The 20,490-nt window shown below is 43.7% G+C and overlaps 1 protein-coding gene and 1 long non-coding RNA gene across 4 annotated transcripts in view; one reads left to right on the top strand and one right to left on the bottom strand.

Annotated features, from left to right (window-relative positions):
- The window catches only part of FNDC1 (fibronectin type III domain containing 1), a 106,110-nt gene that overhangs the window by 37,075 nt on the left and 48,545 nt on the right, over positions 1-20,490 (bottom strand). For all 3 annotated transcript variants that reach the window (XM_042987449.1, XM_042987447.1, XM_042987448.1), the window contains 9 exons: positions 17,952-18,050; positions 16,279-16,396; positions 13,760-13,947; positions 12,799-12,906; positions 9,680-9,868; positions 5,705-8,287; positions 3,915-4,015; positions 1,592-1,703; positions 93-488 (listed from right to left, as the gene is read on the bottom strand). In XM_042987449.1, the coding sequence (XP_042843383.1) occupies positions 93-488; positions 1,592-1,703; positions 3,915-4,015; positions 5,705-8,287; positions 9,680-9,868; positions 12,799-12,906; positions 13,760-13,947; positions 16,279-16,396; positions 17,952-18,050 (3,894 nt within the window). The remainder of the gene's footprint in view (positions 1-92; positions 489-1,591; positions 1,704-3,914; positions 4,016-5,704; positions 8,288-9,679; positions 9,869-12,798; positions 12,907-13,759; positions 13,948-16,278; positions 16,397-17,951; positions 18,051-20,490) is intronic.
- Positions 5,104-10,769, top strand: LOC122238804. Its single transcript, XR_006217990.1, has 4 exons — positions 5,104-5,255; positions 7,274-7,368; positions 8,234-8,346; positions 10,668-10,769. It is a non-coding gene; the product is annotated as an uncharacterized LOC122238804 (long non-coding RNA).

Genomic DNA, 20,490 nt, shown 5'->3' with positions numbered 1-20,490 from the left:
GACCTACTTACCCCTCCCTGCAGCCTCTGTGACTCTACTCTCAAACGCAGCATGCTAGTTACGTGGGCCACCGTTACAACGAAGGCCGTTACCTTCTTCGGGGTGGCACTCTGGGACCCCGCTGGAGCCCATTATGAGGTTGCCATCTTCATCATGCCGCTCCAGGGTCCCAGGGGGACAGGTGGGAACAGGGGTGGTGGGTTCAGGGGTGGTGGTTGTCTGCGTAGTGGTTCGAATCGTGGTCGTTGGACGTGTGGTGGTGGTCGTGCGGCGGGTGGTGGTGGTCGTGGGTCTTGGGGTTGTCGTGGTGGGCGGTGTGGTTGTGGTGGGGGCACGGGTGGTTGTTTTCACAACCTCCAAGCCCACCAGGGGCTTCCCTCCAAGACTCAGAATGGGTTTATCCTGGGCACTGGCCAGAGGTTTGCCATGCCGCCCCTGCCCGAAGAGGGGAAGGCCATCAGGGCTCACCACAGGCGTCCCTCCCAGATCTGAAACAAAACCGAACCAAAGCCGTGCAACAAGATGAAATAATCCAGAGGAAGTAAAAAATAAACGCAGAGTGTCTTCTCAAACTTATGTATTTGTGTATTTTAAACAGTAAAAAGCAAAGGAAGGAATAAAAAAATATTAACAGAGGCAGCAATGTCTGCCGTTATCCAGAGATTTCTGGGCTTATTATATTGTCCATTACTCTGTATTACCTTATATAAATATGTAAATACTCCATCGATATGCCCGATTACCTTGAAACAACTCTTAGTCTCTGGTAAGGAAAGTAATTCTTTCCTCCTCCCGATTCCTAAGCCTTGGGAGGAAAAGTGTTACATTGTACCAGGGGTGGCAAACTCACTCTTCAAAGGGCCAGAGAAGAAGGAGGGCCAGATATTTTAAGCTTTGTGTTGCAGCTACTCAACTCTGCCGTGAAACTTTGGGGCGCCTGGGTGGTTCAGTTGGTTAAGCATCTGACTCTTGATCTCGGCTCAGGTCATGATCTCAAGGTCAGTGAGTTTGAGCCCCGCATCAGGCTTTGTGCTGACCGTATAGAGACTGCTTGGGATTCTTTCTTTCTCTCTCTCTCTCTCTCTCTGCCCCTCCTCCACTTGTGAGCACTCTCTCTCTCTCTCTCTCTCTCTCTCTCAAAATAAATAAACTTTAAAAAAAAAAAAGCATAGAGAGTACACAAAGGAGTGTTTCTGTAAATTTCAAATAATTTTCACTTCACAAATACTATTCTTTGATTTTTTTTCCAATCATTTAAAAGTGCAAAAACGCGTTTGACCTCACAGGCATTACAAAAGCAGGCAGCAGGCAGGGCTTGGTCTTCGTGCCATGGTTTGCTGCCTCCTGTTGCTCTAGGCTGCCCTATTTCAAGAACAAAGTCGAGCACCACCTTTTCTGGAGGCTGGGATCTGAAGCAAGGGTATAACTACACTTGTATCAGGGGAAAAGCTACGTTCTGCCCCTGTGGGACACTCCTTTCCACATGGCTAAACATAACTGGACCAAGGGACCCCATCACAAATGGGGAGGGGGTTGTTATTCTACAGCTAATTCAGAACATTTTTGTGGCCAAAAAACCACTGTCACTTACCCACAATGGTGCGACCATCTCCTCCCAGTTTAATCCGAAGAGGAGTTCCTTGTGAATCTTGGAGGTACCTTCCCTCTTCATTTAATACTAACCCACGGTCGAGATCCACGACCTAAACCCATGACACAGATTAAAGAATATACTGAGCATTAATCCAACTGCACAAACATATGCATGAAGCCTCCACAGAAGGAGACCATAATGTGAGTAGGAAACATTATTTTTGTCCACATCATTTGCAAGGTTTAAGAATGAAGTGTAAATGTCACATTATTGTTTACCCATAGAATATGTAAATTGTTTTAAGTTTCTCAAATACGCAAAACATGTGCAAAATGCTGCTACCATTTAGTATATGCTGTGTGTAATGCTGAAAAGCAGGAGACAACTTAAGTGTTCATCAGTGGAAGGAAGGGGTTAAATACATTATGGCCCATACAGTGGAATCCATATCCATACAGTGGAATGCTAGCAGCCCATGATACAGATTTGGCAATGCTACATATATTGACATCAACTGCTACAGACTCAGATTACAGGACTGCCTATTTTGCAGAAATAAAAATATATCCATGTGTGTATATAAGCTTAAAACTGCAGGGAAAAATAATCTGGACGGACATACCCCAAACTGTTGGTAATGGTTTTCTCTGAGGTGTAGTTTGGGGTATTTATTAGCCTAAAATATATCTGTTTCATAGATTTCTGAATTGTTTTAACTTCCAGCCATGACCATGTATTGCTGGTATATTAAAAATAGGAAATGTTTCCATCAGGCTGTTAATGTTAAACATCGAAGTTGCTATAACAAACAAATTAATTTGTAATTAAATTGCCTAATATAGAATGCATGCAAAAACTTCATATTCTAAGGAATCATAAAATTGGGGTGAGGGGAAGCTATTACCATCCCTGTTAAGAAACAAGCTCATGCTATATACACTGGTGGTTCTCCAAGTGTGGCCTGGACCGGCAGCCTCAGCGTCAGCTGGGAAACTGTCCGATATGCTAATTACCTAGCCCTACCCCAGACCTTAACTGACAAGTCCCATGATGTCTGAGAACCATGACTGCACAGCAGGCCACGGGAGGAAGCCACTTTGTTGGGTGCTGTCTTGGTAATTAAAACTCATTTATATAAACCCTACTTTTGAACTCGACTCCATACCATTTCTATGCAAAATTGTTTACAATGAGGGGTGCTCAGTCAGTTAAGCATCCAGCTCTTGATTTCAGCTCAGGTCATGATCTCAACGTTTGTGAGTCTGAGTCCCATGTCAGGCTCTGCGCTGACAGTCTGGAGCCTGCTTGGGATTCTCTGTCTCTCTCTGTCTGTCTCTCTCTCTCTCTCCGCCTCTCCCCTGTTCATTCTCTCCCTCCCTCCCTCCCTATCTCTCTATCTCAAAATAAATAAATAAACTTAAAAAAAAAAGTTTTGCAAAAATCATTTACGATGACATTTTGCTTTAATATACATTCTTCCCTTATAAATTCCTGTTCCTTTGAGAAATGATTAAATGTATCTTTTACCTGTGACTAAAACTTTTATGAAGTCTCTCAATATGTTTTCTTACACCTTACTGTCATAAAGGGGAAGTTTTGACCAGGAATTCCCAGTCAAACTATGAATAATTGCATAATGAATAATGAAAAATGAAAAACATTTTAAATCCTGGGACTTTGTAAAGTGTTCTCCCCATTACCCTCTAACCTGCCAAGAAATCTCTAGCATTTATCTTAACCTCAGGAAGTGAAAGTCATTAAAGCTTAAGCATATATAAAATACTAATAATATTTTTTATTTCAGTCAAACAACAATTATTGGAAAATTCAAAAGGTGATCTGTTAAAAACTGCCTGTTTGATTCAGTAGGTTTTGATTTGCTCATTTGTTTTTACCCTGCTTTCGTTTGCAAAGGATTTGAGACAATTTACAGGGAAAACGTGTATACTAGTTAATCAAGTAATAAAAACAATAACAATAAAGCTATCAGAGGTGAAGCAGAAGAAGCCCATTTGAGAGGCTAAGCACTAGCATGCAGTTGGAACATACGTCTGTGTGATTTTCCTAACCCGTCAAAGCAAACAGGAAATAAAGGCCCCTTTTATTTTATTGGCCATGCGAAGAAAGCACATTAGTGATTGAGGGGAATGAAGATCTTTCTGAGCACTGGAAGAAACAACACGCATGTATACTGACATTGAGTGGTTACAACTAGAGAAGAAAAACGAAAGACCATTTCGTTTATTGTTGCAAAATGCCCACCATTTTCTCCTCCCAACAGCATGAAAATAACTGGTATGTGTAAAGAAGTTTACCCTACCCACTTTGTTCCTTGAGGGCCATTGATAATTCTTTGTCCACTTGGCTTTCCATTACTACCAGGAAGTATTTTTGCTTCTACATTTGGTCTGCCATTATAACCTACATGGCACGGAAGAAAGAAACAAAGAAAGAAAAAATACAGCAAAAACAAAAACAAAAAATCTGGTAAATTCAACACTCCTGTCAAGTTTGTTTCATACCAAACTCTAAGTAGTAACATATCATTTCTAAAAGAAATACGAAACAGGATTTTAAGCCAATAGCTTATACATATTAGATGCCAGTCTTAAATTGTGACTTCCAAATACCCAGTATGAATGTCTATTAAAAGTACAGTAAAGTCACAGTTTTCTGACAATATTGGGGAAAGGTGACAGTCCAGAGTAAGTAAATTTTCTAGATAAAGCTTAAGACAGTAATGGCTATAGCATTATTTTAGCCAGTTGGAAGACAGAGGGAGAGTTGGAAGGACGGAGAACACTACCTCTAAAATAGACTAGATGCTGTCCTGCTCTTCTCAGATTATACTAAACCCAACAACTATTTCTAGCTGAATCAGGTCCACTCATCAGTCGCCAAGTGTGAACGCTCGGGGCTGACTCGAAGCTTGCTCACGTCTTCCGCGCTGCTTGAGAAGTGTTAGCGCAGAGAGAAAACAGAAGGTTCAGTTAGCGGCCCCTTCCATTGCTCCTGTCTGCCCTTAGCACCTGCCCTTCCTCTTCATCTCTGGGCATTTCTGATCAGCTACAGTTAGTGCAAGGTCCGCGCTGGGAGCGCTCTGGCCCAGCCCCACCCACAGCACAAAGTGCTTGGGCTTTCTGACAACTATTTGCAGGTCAGAGACTTATTTTTCTTGCTCAAATAGTTAATGAAAATTAAATATTTATGGAAATTCTGCTATCCACCAGGGAATGTGGATTTCACATCTATTATCAAGGTCTTAGAATTGCTTAAAATAGTCCATTTTAATAGAAAACTGACCTCTACGTGGTGCATTGTTCTATGTCTTTACAGTGGGCCAAACTAACAATACATAGCACAGACTAACAAACACTAATACATTCTTTCAAGAATCTTCCATCATGCCCAAATTCCAAGCAAGGATTCTGCCCTGGGGTCCACGCAGACTCTAATTCATAGCTGTCTACATTCTGCCCTCAATGTAAGTCACACATCTGCCTGTTACTCCTCTGTGTGACAATCATCCTTAACATGCATTTTTTTTTCCCTGGAAGTTTTAAACAACATTCACTGACTGCAAAGTCGAAGCGACACATCGGAGTCTGTCCCAGGGTGTGTTAAGTTGAGAATCAACAAGAACGAGATCAAGCCTACACAGGTACCCAATTCCTTACTGTGGATTCTTTAAATCTACCCTGGCAGGTGAAGGACTAAAAATAACCTACAACACAGGAACCCGAGTCTGGCATCAGGACCGTGACACATTTTCACGGATTAAGAGCATATGTTCAGGAATTCAAAGAGGCAGCATGTGACAGAGGAACGGCAGGGGTGGGGTTGGGGGGGGGGGGCAGAATCCACGTCTGGGATGGGAAGCTGTCTGACCTCGGGCAAACCACTCAGATCCCGGAGCCCTAGCTTCCTCATCCGAAAACCAGGAGAAACAAGGCAAGAAGCAAGGTTAAGAAATCACGTTCTGTCTGCAAAGCCCTTAGCACGGTGCGGGGGCACAGTGGACACTCAGTAAGGTAAAATGAAAGCCTCTCAAGAATTGCTAGGAACGCTACTGAGAGCCACAATGAGAATGTTCAGTTAAAAGCACATTACCTGGCCTGGTAGGGGACCTCACGGGCTGGCGGGCCAGAGGGTTCCGGAACCTGGAGTTCATCATGCGCTGGCGCAAGGAGAGCATGGGGGTGGTGGCACTATAGGCCGGAGGGGCGCGGGTGGTGAATCGCACCCGGGCGGTGGGGCCTGCGGTGGCCGGGCTGCGGTGGGGGGGTCGGGGCGGGAGGTGTGGGGCTCTCGGGGGGCTGCCTGGAGGGGGAGGACGCTGCACTGGAGTGTCGTTCTCGTCCTGGGGGGAGCTCACCCTGGGAGGCGCGGGCACAACGAGGGGCTCAGTCTTGTCCTTAGCGCTGTTCCCATCTGCGTATTTGCCGCCCCTGGGGCTGGAGGAGGAGGGCCACTTTAGAACAGAGGAAGACAGAGGGTCCTTGTCCTTTGCTCCTTTAAAAAACATCGCGTCTTCGTCGTCCTCCTCTGCCGAGACGGACTGCTGAGATTTAGACGGCAGGGGCTGGCGTTTGGACGGGGAGGCTGGGTCCTTCTTCCCCACAGCCTGGGGCCCCAACCGGCCCGGGCCCCTGGGGCGGGCGAGGGGGTGGGGGCGGGGGCTGCCGGGCCTCTGCGGGGAGACCGGGGGTCTGCGGAGGTGACTGTCGCCCGCGCCTCCTGCCTGAGCCTCCAGCTGGCTGTGCTTGGGAAGGGACGCGGTGGCCTCCCTGGCCCGGGCCGCTGCTTCTGCGCCGTCGTGGGGGGTTCCGCCAGATCGGCCCTCGGAATCCTCGTTGCGATTGTGGGGAGACGTGGGGAGCACCCCTCGGGAGTTGGCCGTGTGAGGGGACTGACTGTCTCTGGCCGCGTAGGGGTCCGAGAAAGAGGCGCTTTCCTGCGCCGCGGGGTGGGGACGCTCGGGCTGGGGGTTGGCCGGCAGACGCCCCATCTCCTTGTTCTGGGGACCACGGGGCTGTGGCTGCGCCACGGAGACCTCGGAGGAAGGCACGCTGGCCCCGGGGTGGTGCTGTGACCGCCGAGCGGGGGCCAGTTGCGCTTTGGGGTAGCCGCGCTCCACAGCCACTTCTGTGCTCTGCTGAACATCCTGCGCCTTGGGGGGCAGGGCTTTGCCCTGAGGATGGGCACCTGCCACAGTGCCCGCGGACTTGGGGTTCTCCGCCAGGGGCTCTTTCCGCTGAGCGCTCACCCCTCTCTGCGGGCTTCTTCTGAGGTGATCCACACCCAGGGAGGAAGGCTGCCTGGAGGAGGAGGACACGTGGTCGTGTACCACGGTGGCGGGAAGCGGCTTCTCGTCTTCTGCTTCACTCTCCGCGCCGTCTCTGTGGATACTCGAGCCGGGCGTATGGTCAGCAGCTGACTGAGAATTCACCCTGGAGTGAACTCGGGGGGACACGGTGGACGGTGGGGAGCTGGAGGGATGCAGCCGGAGTCCTCGGCCGCTGCCAAACCGGCTCGGATATCTCGTGTGGGCAGCAAAGGGCTTGTTTCTGAACAAACTGAAATGTCCAGAGACAGGCGGACCCGCTGGCAGCCGGGCCCGGGACGTGGGAGCCGTGGCCTCAGCCTGCCTGCCTTTCTCTTCTGTATCATTGTCACCAGCACCATCAGAGGCATCTCCTCCTTCAGAGGCCTGTGTCCTTGAGGAGACACCAGAAGACGAGGACGACTTGGACTGTGATGGCGCACTGGACTTGGTACCTGGGGTGTCGTGCCCAGCCTTCCAGCCCCTGGACAGTGGAGCTCCGGGGTGTGGTTCAGGAGGCAAAACCCGAGATGACCCTCCCTGGGGAGGAGAAAGTTTGGAGGGTGGGACTGAAGCATCTGAATTTTCCTCCCTATCCCCCAAATGGGGTGCCCTCCGAGCGGGCAAGGCTGGTTTTGTGCCGTGGTGCGCAGGGCTCCTGTCCCGCAGGGCGCTGGAGGGGGCCTGGCGGCTGGGCCACACGGCTGGCCGAGCGTGGGTGGGGCTCTTGGGAGGCGGCCGCTGGGAAGCGGTGTCCTTGGGGGCCGGGGAGCCTGCGGCTGGCTCTTCCTCCTCTTGGCCCACCGAGTCATTGTCAGCAGAGCTGGAGGGCAGCTTGGGGAAGGGCCCCCCTGAAGGGCGGTGAGGGCTGCCCTCAGTGGGCGTGTGGGGTGCAGACGAGGCTGGCGCGGAAGGGGAGGCCCCTGGACGAGGGTAGGGAGCCCTGTCTACACTTTCCTTTCGGGGCAGCGCTAGTGTGGGAGCTCTGGCTGGAGTCCTTCCAGGAGCAAGGGCTGGGGGGACAGATCTACTAGGTGGCCTCTGCTGTGGCTTCTGGTCTTGAGTCTCCGAGGACGCGGTTGGTGGGTCTCCCCGAGAATCCAGCTCCTCCTCGCCGGTGATTTCTGTCGACTGAAGATCTAAAACTTCAGTCTTCTTGGAGTGAACCTGGGGTTTCCTGGGCACCCCACCGTTAGCCAATATTTTGTTCTTCAAGTCAAGAAGAGGGTTCTTGACATTTCTGCCTCGGGGAGAAACAGGCAAATGAGTGTGTTTTGAGGAAGTGGGAGCTTTGGGAGACATCTCCGGCTTTTCAGGCTTCCAGTTATCCTCTGTGTGGGTTTTCTGCACATCGGACACGCCAGAACCAGCTATAATAGATTTCAAAGATTTTGCCGTCAAAAAAGATTTGAAAGCTGTGCCACATGCGGTGAGTATTTAACATGGCCGTGTGAAGGCATTTATAATTAGTCATTATAATTTCTCATTCTTTAGACATTGGACACATTTTCCACATTATGGCAATCTCTCCTAAACACCTCTTTTGTTTTAAGTAAAGATACAGTAGTCCTAGCAAATTGTATTACATTTCTAGAAATTGAATCAAGTTATGTCACAGCTTATTATTGCAGGCATTTTGAAAGGAGTACTTTCAAGTAATCCATTGATTTTGGCAATGCAAAATCTTATGTAGGATTTTCTTAACATAACTGTCAGGATATTACAGATGTATTACAGCCACTCTTAGCGATGTAGGCAAGAAATACACATAAGCTTGGTACAAAATGTTGAATGATCTACACTCAAGAACAAATGGGGATGTGCTGTGTGTGATGTGCAGGGGGAGGGTGAGCAACAAATTTGTAATTTTTGAGACATTACAAAGTGTTCCCTATTCCCCGCCCCTAACATGCGGGTACTTGCTTCCTCCTTCTTACTTAAAATCCCTTTAATAATAGATATGTTTGCAATCTCAAAATAAGGCCTAACCTAAAAAGGCTCCTCGTGTAGGCAAAACATTATATGACACGTACCCTACAATTTACCCTTTCTTGAGAGCAGGGTTGAATGTAGGAAGGGATGCGGGGAGAGAAGGAGAATTCATATGGCAATGGAGGACCCGGAGGGAGCAAACCTCATCCATTTCACTTTTTCCAGCACAGAATGGTTGAATATTATATTATACACTGTGGAGCCATCCTCACATCACAGTGAAGGAGACAGCTACCGATATCGGGTGTCAATACGGGGAAACAGAAAAGAAAATACAGTCCAAAAATGCCTCACTCCAATTTTGGATTTTATTAATTTTCAGAGTGGTCAGACACACAAGGTACTTAAAATTCTTCCCACTAAAGCTGCACTCCAAAATAATGGAACATAAGCTAAAAATTTTCAGTGCTATTTAGAAATTGAGGAGAGCTAACACATAAAAATGTCACATCACACCTGCAAAAATGTTCTTCTCCTGTCATCACAAGCCCTAAATTATACAGTGATATGAGGTTAATCACATAATTAATACGTTCGTGTTATTGTAATATTGTAATAGCAATTCATGTTACTAGCAATCAATAATATTTTAGTCTCCGGGGAGACTAATTTCTAAAGGAACAACAAAGACATTTGAGAAATCAATAGGCAAATTTAGCCCCCCAAATCATCAACAGAGCAGCACTAAACCCAAGGGCATGATTCAAAGTAACACACCACAGTTAGCAGTAATGAAGAGAGAGAGAGAGGCACAGACACACAGTGCTTACTTGTTGGCATAGCGACAATGAAGGCTTTGGAGTGAGGCCCCAGTCCTCTCCTGTTTGCGGCCCGGATTTTGAAAAGATAGCGTTCCCCAGGCTGCAGACCATCCACTAGGGCAGAAGTAGTCTCTCCAGGATAGGTGAGGGACTTTGCTCCAAATGGTTTGAGAGCCGGGGCGTATGAAAGAATGTATTCTGAAATGATTTGGCAGACGGTTGGAAGGAGGAAACTGAAAACAGTCCTGTGTCCAGCAGACAGACTGTATGGGCAGGATGAATTAGAACGTGCATTACTAAAATTAATACTCCAGCAATGCACGCCGAGTCAGCAGCTGGAGCATAAAGACAGTGGAAGGTGAACTAGCATTCATTCGGGCTACCAGACAGGGTCATGGAGGGTTCAGCAGGCAATTTTCCATTTTTAGCAAATTAAACACATGGAACCCAGGAGGCCAGTCTTCATACAACTTACCCAAACTATTTACGCTGCAATGGGACTTTTTCTTCATTGTGCTTTTTGCTAACTTACTATGTCACATTAATATACCCTGAGTAGAAGCAGCCATGGGAGAAATGACAACTGTAGGAACTGAGTCTCAATTGCTCCCACCTTTAACAGCCTCAGTGTGTTCGTTTGAGCTATTTTTATTTGCATCTTAGGCCAGATAAATTCTATACTTGGAGCAGAATTTCACCTTTGTAGGAATTACAGTCTTAACTCAATATAAGGCCATTTCACAGTATTTAATACTATGGGGAAAAGTTGCTAGTTCATAGATTTATGTGATGTCTAATGTTTCCATCTTGAATCAGTGACATTTATAGACACGTACAAACATGTAATGTCCTTAAACTTTGAAAATCAGAGCAAATTCAGTCCAAGGAACTAATATATCTCTATGCTTATGTGGAAATACTATAACGTAAAGAAGCCATGTTTTAAAGCAGAATTTCCACCCTCAACTAAAAACTGTCAGGTCTGTTTTCCTCCCAGTGAACTCATCACATTAATGGGAGGATGCACTAACCACAAAAAATAATTGGAATCACAGAAAAGCTAAGCGACTGTCATACTATCTACATCCTACGTAGAGGAGCACAGAAGACCTTTTCTTTTCCCTGAGATGTAATCTTTAAAAAGTATGTTAATTAAAAAACTTCAACCGAAAATACTTTTGTAGCATTTGTCCAGAAAAAAAAAAAAAAACAAAACAACACCCAAACATTCTTTTCTTTTTGAAAATGAGCAAACTAGTCATTTGTGGTGGTCACAAGTAAGAACTAAAAGAACCCACTGCTATAAAATATCGTCATACAGATTTTTTTTATGAATTCAATTCATCTGGAAAAAATGTAACCATGTCGAAGTATATTCTTCTATTATGTTTTCTATTTCTCATACATATAAATTCCCCAGTGTAATTATGAATTTTCAGTCCCACCACCACACCTTTATTAAAACCACCTAACAGGGTTAAGATACATGAGTTCTTTTGGACACAAAAACTCGGTAGCTATTATTATTTCTGAAAATATTTCATTGACTACGAGGGAGCTTCATTTGCCAAAGAGCTATAAATATAAACTAAGATGTGGGAGAGGGAAAGAAAACAAATAAGTAGCATGGTAATAAAGTCATGAAAAGAGGAACAATTGACTTTTTTTTTTTATAACTAACAAAAGTAGTCAGCCAAAAAACGTATTTACGCAATTTTCACAATCCTTTTCAGCATCACAACAATAATACAGCCAAAGCTCAAAGTGTCATAAAAAGGATGATTAAAAGGGCCAACTTTCTTCTCTTCATTTGCTTCTGATTTATTCCACTGGAAAAAAAAATGAGCAAGAACAGTATAATATATTCTTTAAAAACTGCAAAGTGAGAAAGCAGTAAGTTTAGAAACTACTGCCCCACATCTACCTTCCTTAACTTCTATTTGTCCCACGGACAACCTTACAGGTCCACAAAGACAACTTAGAGTTGTATAGAAGAGAACTTTTCAATTTTTTAATTAAATCCTCAAAGGAGATTAGCAATAACTGTCTCTATTTCTTTAAGCTTACACAAACTTGTCAGAGTATTCTGGACATAGACTTAACTTGTCTTCTAAAATCAAATAACAATAAAACGTACCCTTAGGGTGCATTTATACAGGCACTGTCAGGGGGGAATCTCCATATAGCCTTTTAAAATATCTCCAAACAGACTTCCGAAAGGTTCTTAAATATTTTTACATTAAAAAGAAGTGATTTGTGGGATGCCTGGGTGGCTCAGTCTGTTAAGCGTTGGACTCTTGATTCCAGCTCAGGTCATGATCTCTAGGTTTGTGAGTTTGAGCCCTACATTGGGCTCTGCACTGACAGTGTGGAACCTGCCTCGGATTCTCTCTCTCTCCCTCTCTCTCTGTCCCTATCCCGCTCGTGCTCTCTCTCTCCAAATAAATTAAAAAAAAAAAAAAAAAGAAAGAAAAAGAAATGATTTGTGCTTTCTTTAACATTGTCAACAATTTTTTAAATTTAACTAGTTGTGAATATTTTATTCTATTTTCTTTTCATCTTCTGTGTTTTTTTCTAAGGTCATAGTTTATTGTTCCTCAACCAAAAAAATAATAATAATTAAAAAGGCTGAAAAATAGGAAAAAATCCATTTTTTAATTTTATTTCATTACTTGATTTTCAAACCCATTAAGTATTTATGGTCTCATTCAAGACATTTGTGGTCCCACAGGGTTCCAACTCACTTCTACGTTCCATGATCTTCCTGGTACAATGAAAAGACCCCTAGCATGAAACACAAGGTGTGGCTTATATGGATAAAGGTTACGCTGTCACACACACACAATCAAAAACATCCCTCCTGATAGCAGCACCAAATTCCCTGTGGATAGGGAAGATGGAAAGTCATCTTCACGACAACCTGGACCTTCCTGACAATGAAAACCCTGCATGAAATACCCTTGTCCATTGGGTTAGCGCCCCACAAGCGTACGCTGTTCCCTATTGCCTTTCCAGTCACCGATCCTGCTATTATTAGAACTGGTGTTCATCAGAGTCAACGGACACATCTCTGTTTGGAGTACTTTGCTGCGGTGTGCACCTTACACCTTAAATAATGAGGTGCCTACCTTTCACTTTCCCTTCGGTCTCAGGCAGTGCATCCCAAGCGACAGTGACAGCTGTAGATTTGCCATTGACTGGCCAGACGTTCAAGTTTTCAGGAGCTGTTGTAGGAGCTACAAAAGAACAGGGACCCAAGGTTTAAAAATGCCCTTATGGATATTCAACAAGTATATGACATGTGGTCCTACATATAGATTTTTCACTGAAGCAATACTGTGTTAATTTTTATTATACACGAGAGAAAAATCTACACTCTCATTACTCTTAGTGTAATACAGTGATTTATGTCAGTGCTACCAACTTATGTAGTGAGTTTAGACTTATCTAGGGAAATGCTTTTAGAATTTCAGAATTCCTCTCATTGCTGAATATTGAAATATATAAAGAAGACTAAAATCCAGTTCAAACTTCTTTCTCATAAAGCTTTTAAAGACATAGTTTTAAAAAATAATTGATACAGAGCAAAATTTTCCCCCAGGATCAAACACAACCTCAGCCTTAGGAAGGAAGAGTCTCTTCTACCCTCCAGAGCCAGGCATTACCCAGGGGCATTCACGCAGAAGTGGTGATTCCTAATTATTCTCTATCCTAGGATGTAATGTGCTCCACATGTCAGACTAACACGCTAATGCAAATGGCCAGTGAAGGATAAAACACAGATCCAAGGGAACAGTTCCTGAACTTCTTTGCATTCGTACATAGAAACACTTCCAAGATTTCGGAGTAATGTTACTTTAAAAACTGCCTCTGCTGGGGCGTCTGGGTGGCTCAGTCGGTTAAGCATCCAAATTTGGCTCAGGTCATGATTTCATGGCTCGTGGGTTCCAGCCCTGCGTCGGGCTCTGTGCTGACAGCTCAGAGCCTAGAGCCTGTGTTGGACTCTGTGTCTCCCTCTCTCTCTGCCCCTCCCCCGTTTGTGCGCTCTCTTGGTCTCTCTCTCTCTCTCTCTCTGTTTTAAATACAGACCAGATTCTGGTGTTCTCTGGAAGACAGATGTACTCCATTTGCCGTCTCTTTCACCCTGTGAAATACGGACTGCGAATTCATACATGGTGTCTGGAATCAGGTTCTCAACCAACACGCGTCTGTTCGAGGTCTGCTTGTGATCCCACCTTGCTGATTCCCCCTTTTCTCGATAGCGCACGGTGTACTGTCTGTAAGAAAACACAAGGCAGCCACACGCCCATCTGACCAATTCCCTGCAACTGAACGCTAGATTCATTGCTATTTTTCCTTCCCCATAAGTAATGACTTCTGGAGGTAAGCAGAGAAATCAAAGAGGAGAAAAATCTAAAGTTTTGACTATGTTATTAAGTCAGAGAATTTACTCTTAAGTTCCAGGGAAAGGTGTCTAAAGTAGGCCAAGAAAGATGGAGATTAGTGTCTTACAGATCAAAAGATCGAGCAGAGATTCAGAAGGGAAGAGACAGAAAGGGGACAGCTTTGACCAGGCAAGTGCCTTATGAGAGATGTGTGAGTGTGAATGTGTGTGTGTGTGTGTGTGTGTGTGTGTGTGTGTGTGGTGTGGAAAGGGCAATATTAAGAACTGGAACAGGGGCACGTGGGTGGCTCAGTCAGTTAAGCGTCTGACTTCGGCTCGGGTCATGATGTTGTGGCTCATGGGTTCGAGCCCCGTGTCAGGCTCTGTGCTGACAGCTCAGAGCCTGGAGCCTGCTTCGAATTCTGTGTCTCCCTCTCTCTCTGCCCCTCCCCCATTCATGCTCTGTCTCTGTCTCAAAAATAAATAAACATTAAAAAAAATTTTTTTTAAAAAACTGGAACAGCCCAAGGTATCTTGGTTCTCCAGAAAAGAAAGACAAGAAGATCCATTTCATGCCAAAGCAGTTATCTATAGTTTCAGGAGGAAAGACAACGTGTGGTTTTGAGTAGACTTATCATTATGAGAAGGAGCAAAACTATGTAATAAACACAGCAGGATAGAGGAGCTTATAAAAGGAGCTCTACTGTGTGATTATCACAGAGAGAAATGGTGTGGGCAAACAGGGTGTAACAATGTCAGGCAGAAGGCATCCTCAACATTCTGAGAGTTGCAAATGCCACTTAGTTTCTTCCTTTTTCAAGAAATTTTCTTTGCAGCCACTTTGCGGTAGAAAGCATGTGAAACATTAAAAAGGGGCCATTCATTATATTTAATAAGTGAAGACTTCAGTTTCAGACACAGCCCACCAATTAATATAAGAGTCCTGCTAAGAAAACTGAAGCCCTCTTTTGTTTTCATCAAGATGTTAGAAATCAAAGTCCAGTGGTAATCAGGAACACTTTGTATTGGGAGAGGCCAAATGGCTAAGGAGAGAATCACTAGACCTTTCTGAGGTCCTTCAAAAGAAGCAGATTTCTTTCTTTCTTTCTTTCTTTTTCTTTCTTTCTTTCTTTCTTTCTTTCTTTCTTTCTTTCTTTCTTTCTTCCTCTTCTTTCTTTCTTCTTTCTTTTCTTTCTTTCTTTCTTTCTTTCTTTCTTTCTTTCTTTCTTTCTTTCTCTTTCTTTCTTTCACTAACAGTGACAGAAACTATATCTAATACAAATAATGTATATATATATATATATATATATATATATATATATATACATATACACATATATACACACACACATATATTATATGTATATAATCTCAGCATTCAATTCCATTCATTTTTTTAAAAGGACATTCACTCTTCCTGGTCGTAGATAGGTTCAAAAATTAATACACAGTGCCCTGGTGGCTACCAAATCTTTGGCTTTCTCTTGGTAATATTAATTATTCAGTCATTTAACACATAAAATTTTGATGGCTATATTAATCTACCAGTAACATGAAATGCTGTTCACCAGTGGCTTTTTTTAACATAGAAATTATTTTAACCTTATGATTGGTTTTTCTTCTACTGCTATTGCAAATCAGTATAAAAATCTGAAGAGCATAACATCGTGGCTTAAGAGACAAAACAGTTGTCTTTTGCTATACACAAATGAGCTGGACATTAAGAAATTCAGTGTCTGAAGAATGTCTAAAGAAGAACTACAGTGTGCAAGGCATTTGACAAATGTCCACCTCTCTGTGTAAAAATCCTTGCTCCTGCCAACCTTTCCTGGGTAATGGGAGGGACGGGAAGACTCCTTCTAAGATGGGCCCACATCCTCTGCACAACTAGATCGTAAGGAGACAAAGCAAAACACAAATGGGGCAAAGGAAGAGATGGAATCGAGGGAATTTCCAGACACAAGATAAAACTCTGAGCAAGTGAGAGGCGAGGTCCTCCTGTGTGCATTACACACGAGGCCATGATAGCATCTGATCTGTGGGAAGTGCGTGACCACACTCGAGACTAGCTGGACTGCCAGAGAATAGTTGATCATTCAGCTATGGGAAGAGGCCATCATCCATGTATGTCAGAAGATACAGTCATTCAAATAAACACAGGTCTTTTGAGCACCAGAAAAACCACATCTCTCATACCTAAAGGCAAAGAAATAAGGAAAAGTACCTTGATGCAACAACCTTCTTCTGTTTTTCCAAAACAGGATCCACCCAGGCTACAAGCACAGATTGGGATGACATGACCCGGACGTTGATGTCTTCAGGCACATCCAGGTCATCCTCTTCTGGAATGACAAGGGGCAACCTTAGAGGCTGTCTCTACAACAGGCTCTGCCCCAAGTTCCTCTGGCCCCCCAGGGTTCATTAATCACGCTGTACAATTTTTAAATTGTTTATGCTTAATGTAGATAAACTAAAATCTCCACTCTTGTCCTTCTCACACACAGTCTAAGAAATGGGCAGTTCACTTGAAAAGCTGCCCAATCCAGCTGACATATAGCACAGTACAAAAGGGATGCTTTGCCCTGGTCCACAATTCTCCAAGCAACTCAGTGTTTTCTTAACACATACTGTAAGTTTCTGGGAAATCACACAATCTTTACAGGAAGCAAAAGTTTTGGAGGAGAAAAGGTCAAGCCAGAGCATTTCCTTGGCGATCATGGCATGAAACAAAATTCTGGCTCAAACAACTGCACAAATCACACTGGGTTCCATGTCCTCGCATTTTAGAAAATGTGGTTTCAAGACAGATTAAGAGCTACACTCAGACATAAAATAGATTTCAGTTGCAGATTTCCAGTGGAATACATTATAGTCACGAAGCCTGTTCTTCGTGAAGTTCTGTTCAATCTCTACCATAAATGAAGATTAAGAGGTTTCAATTTTGCTTTTTAGTCTCTTGGGGTTTTGTTTATTTTGTTTTTTCTTTTCACCTTTAAGGGATGGTGTTTCAAAAGGATGTGGCTTATGCTACAAATAGGGGAAGGTGGAAATAATTAGCCTGTTAGAAAAGCAATGGAGACACTTCTTCTATAGCAACAAATAATGAAAAATAAAAGTGCCACATCGTGTATTTGAGGCTTCTGTTACACAGTGTAAGCAATCATAATCATCACAGATATAAAATTATAATACATATATTATACATAGTATATTCTATTACTGTATTATACATAGTAATAGAATGTCTATTCCACAATATACTATTGAAATCACAAATAAATTGTGAATTCATGAAAATAATCATGTTATAGGTTTGCCTCTTTAAGTTAAGGCACAGGATCCAGAATAGGTATGTGTAATTTCTTAGTATGTGAGTAATATTAAAAACCACCTGTGAATGGACGTAGGAAAAAAGCCTCTGTTGGTAAATGACCAATGATCAGGCTATGAGATAGCCTCTACTACCTTTTCTTCCTCTTCTCAATGCTGTGTTTCGGTGGTTTTAGCTGAAATGAAGCATGAGTACAGATCTTGCACACCGCCCCCTCCACACCTACTCCTACTCCTCTCTGTTCACAGTCTGACCCCAAGGGCCACCGATGTTAGATCAGACTGGATCCTTAAATGGAACAAACGATTGGCTGCTTCTATCACGGCAAATTTGCCGCACAGAGGAGCCATTCAAAATACACAAAGAAATATGCTTCATTGGAAGAACTCTGTGGGCTCTGAGTATAAAAGAAACATACTTCTGTCTGAAATGTGGCTGAGCCAGCCCTGTTGTTTCCTTCATACTGAATGACACCCAGTTAATTTGTCACTTAGCCAGCATCATTTGGAAACAAGACCTCATTCACACAGACCATGACTTGAGCAGGTGCGTCCTTGGAAACATACCTGAAATCTTCCGTTTCGTTAGGGCAGCCCTGTAGACAGGCTGACTCTGCCCCTGTGAGTTCATGGACTGCAGGGAGACCACATACACCGACTCCGAGGCTGTGGACCAACCGGCAAGGGATGAGGCTCTGCACTTGGCTTTCCGGAATGCACACCCTCATTGTCTGCGTCTCCCACCCCTACCACCAATCTTGGCTTTCTGGGGGCATTCCAATTTCTTCTAGACAATTAAAGATGAGACCAAGAACTGTAAGAACTAGGCTCAAGAAGAACACTATTATGTTAGAAAATGTGGGAGTGACGGTTACCTATAATTCTTGAGAAGTAGGTTTCTATCTCACCAAAATTGAAGAAAGATGAGCAATGTTTAAAAAAGAAAAGAATAGTATATTTTACCCACAGAAATCCCTCAATTTCTTTTTTACCTCCAAAATAGAAAGAGGGGTCACTCTGTTTCTGTCATCGAAAAGAAGGAAGCAAGACAAAAACAGTGAGTGTATCCGATTAGCAGTCCAGAGAGCATGCTGGACCCTTAGAAACCAACATCCTCAGACTTGAGTCTCCAAAGATTTATTAAGAGCAAGTGTAAGAGTTTAAACATACCCTTTATTTCTGGATTGTTCTTTAAGTTAGGTCCCGCCACCCCACTCCCCTAATTGGACATTGGGTCCACTAGCATCCAACTGAATCTAAACTTGAAAACTTTATTTGGGAAAAAAATACAATGATGAAATAAAACTTGTAACTCTCAAGCACCTTGGAACCATAGAGTCTGGGACCCAGATGAAGTCTTCATTCAGTCTTCCAATGTGACCTTCTTGTTTTATAAATAAGGACATAAAGCCATGAAAAAAATTGGTTGACTTGCCCAAAGCCACGCCCTTAAGAAGGACTCAAAGTTGTCTCCAAAACCAGAGTTGCTAATGCCTAACTCCAGGCTCTTCCGACCAAGCTTCCTGTAGCAGCCTTGATCAGCCCAAGAGTAAAAATGAGGCAATTTGATATATTTCTAGTGCAGACAACAATCTTATCAGGTAATACCTAAGCAAATTAGCAGAAGGGACACTGAGATCCTAACAGAAACCTGTAACACTAGAGGTCTGCTTTCAGGGATTGCAAAGTTTCACAGCAAGGGGAGAACAAACGTTTTGTTTTTACAAACAATATGTCAGTTAAACATAAAAGGAGACCAGTGTTCAAAAACCTCACGTGGAGAAACCTACTTATGTAAACTAAACTGCTGTAGACTAATCACGTTTCAGGGAAAGGGGACAATGTTTGACAATCTTTGAGCACCCCCACTCTCCCTCCTCCTCTTCTTCTTCTTCTTCTTCTTCTTCTTCTTCTTCTTCTTCTTCTTCTTTTCTCTCTCTCTCTCTCTCTCTCTCTATATATATATATATATATATATGTATATATACACACACACACATATATATACACATATATATGTATATACAAATATATATATGTATATATACACACATATATACATATACATACATACTTACAGAGAGAGAGAGAGAGAGAGCAGGTAAAACTCATGCTGGGATGATAAATTATTATTGAGGCTAAGGCTCTGACATCTTACTCTACCACAGAATTTTGAAATATATGTTTATTAAAAGGGAAGAATCAAGTTTGTAACCCTCGCATTCATAGAGCATCAAACTAAGCTTCCAGAGAGAAGTCCCTTCAGGGGATCAATTTCTTGGTGCTATTGACAAAGGAAGCAGCCCAAGGTCAATAAAGAAAAATTGTGCCATCCAACCTCACAACCCGGGAACACGTATAAATAAACATAAAACATGTGACCCATCATTTATCAAGAGCCACCAAGAAATGAGTAACTTCCCACAATTGACGTTTTTACATATTTGCGATGTACTTCTTAAAGTTCCGAGACTGTTTTTAATGCCCAGATTCTTGATTTGCAAGCTCTCCACACTAAACTTGGCCCAAGATTATCATGAAGGAAGAGTAAACCAGGACAGCTCACATGTCTGGGTCTGTCTCTGCCATGCTGGACATGTCCCATCAGTTACTCATTTAGTCCCGACAAAAGTTCCATGAGGAAGCTACTCTCACAGTCTCCTTTTCACAGATGAAGAACCAGGATCAGGGGGACAAGGTGACCCACCCAAGGTCATGGACTAGGTGGTCAGTCCAACACCCAAGTTTTACTCCTCTGGGTGAGGAGGGAGCAGGGCCCAGAGCCAAGCACCGGCTACGGAGCAACCAACTCGTTCTTCACAGAAGCAATGAAGCCTCACTGGTATCACAACACACTCCATTCTGTGCCCAATCATTGATAGTCTGGGAATAAAATTTCCAAACTGATCCCACCATCACCAGCCCAGTGCCCCCTGGGACCCCAGGCACCCCCGCCCCTCTTCAGAGCCACAGAGCCTGACCTCAGGCATGTGACTCACCAGAAACGCAGGTGTCTGGACTTCGGACTTGTCTGTCCTCACTTCCTGAGGGAGCCCAAACTCACACGCTCCTTCATTACTGCCCCACTCACACGTGAGCTCTGGTG

This window comes from Panthera tigris, chromosome B2 (genome assembly GCF_018350195.1).
Source record: "Panthera tigris isolate Pti1 chromosome B2, P.tigris_Pti1_mat1.1, whole genome shotgun sequence".
Taxonomy (NCBI): domain Eukaryota; kingdom Metazoa; phylum Chordata; class Mammalia; order Carnivora; family Felidae; genus Panthera; species Panthera tigris.
This window is presented reverse-complemented; position numbering and strand designations above follow the sequence as displayed.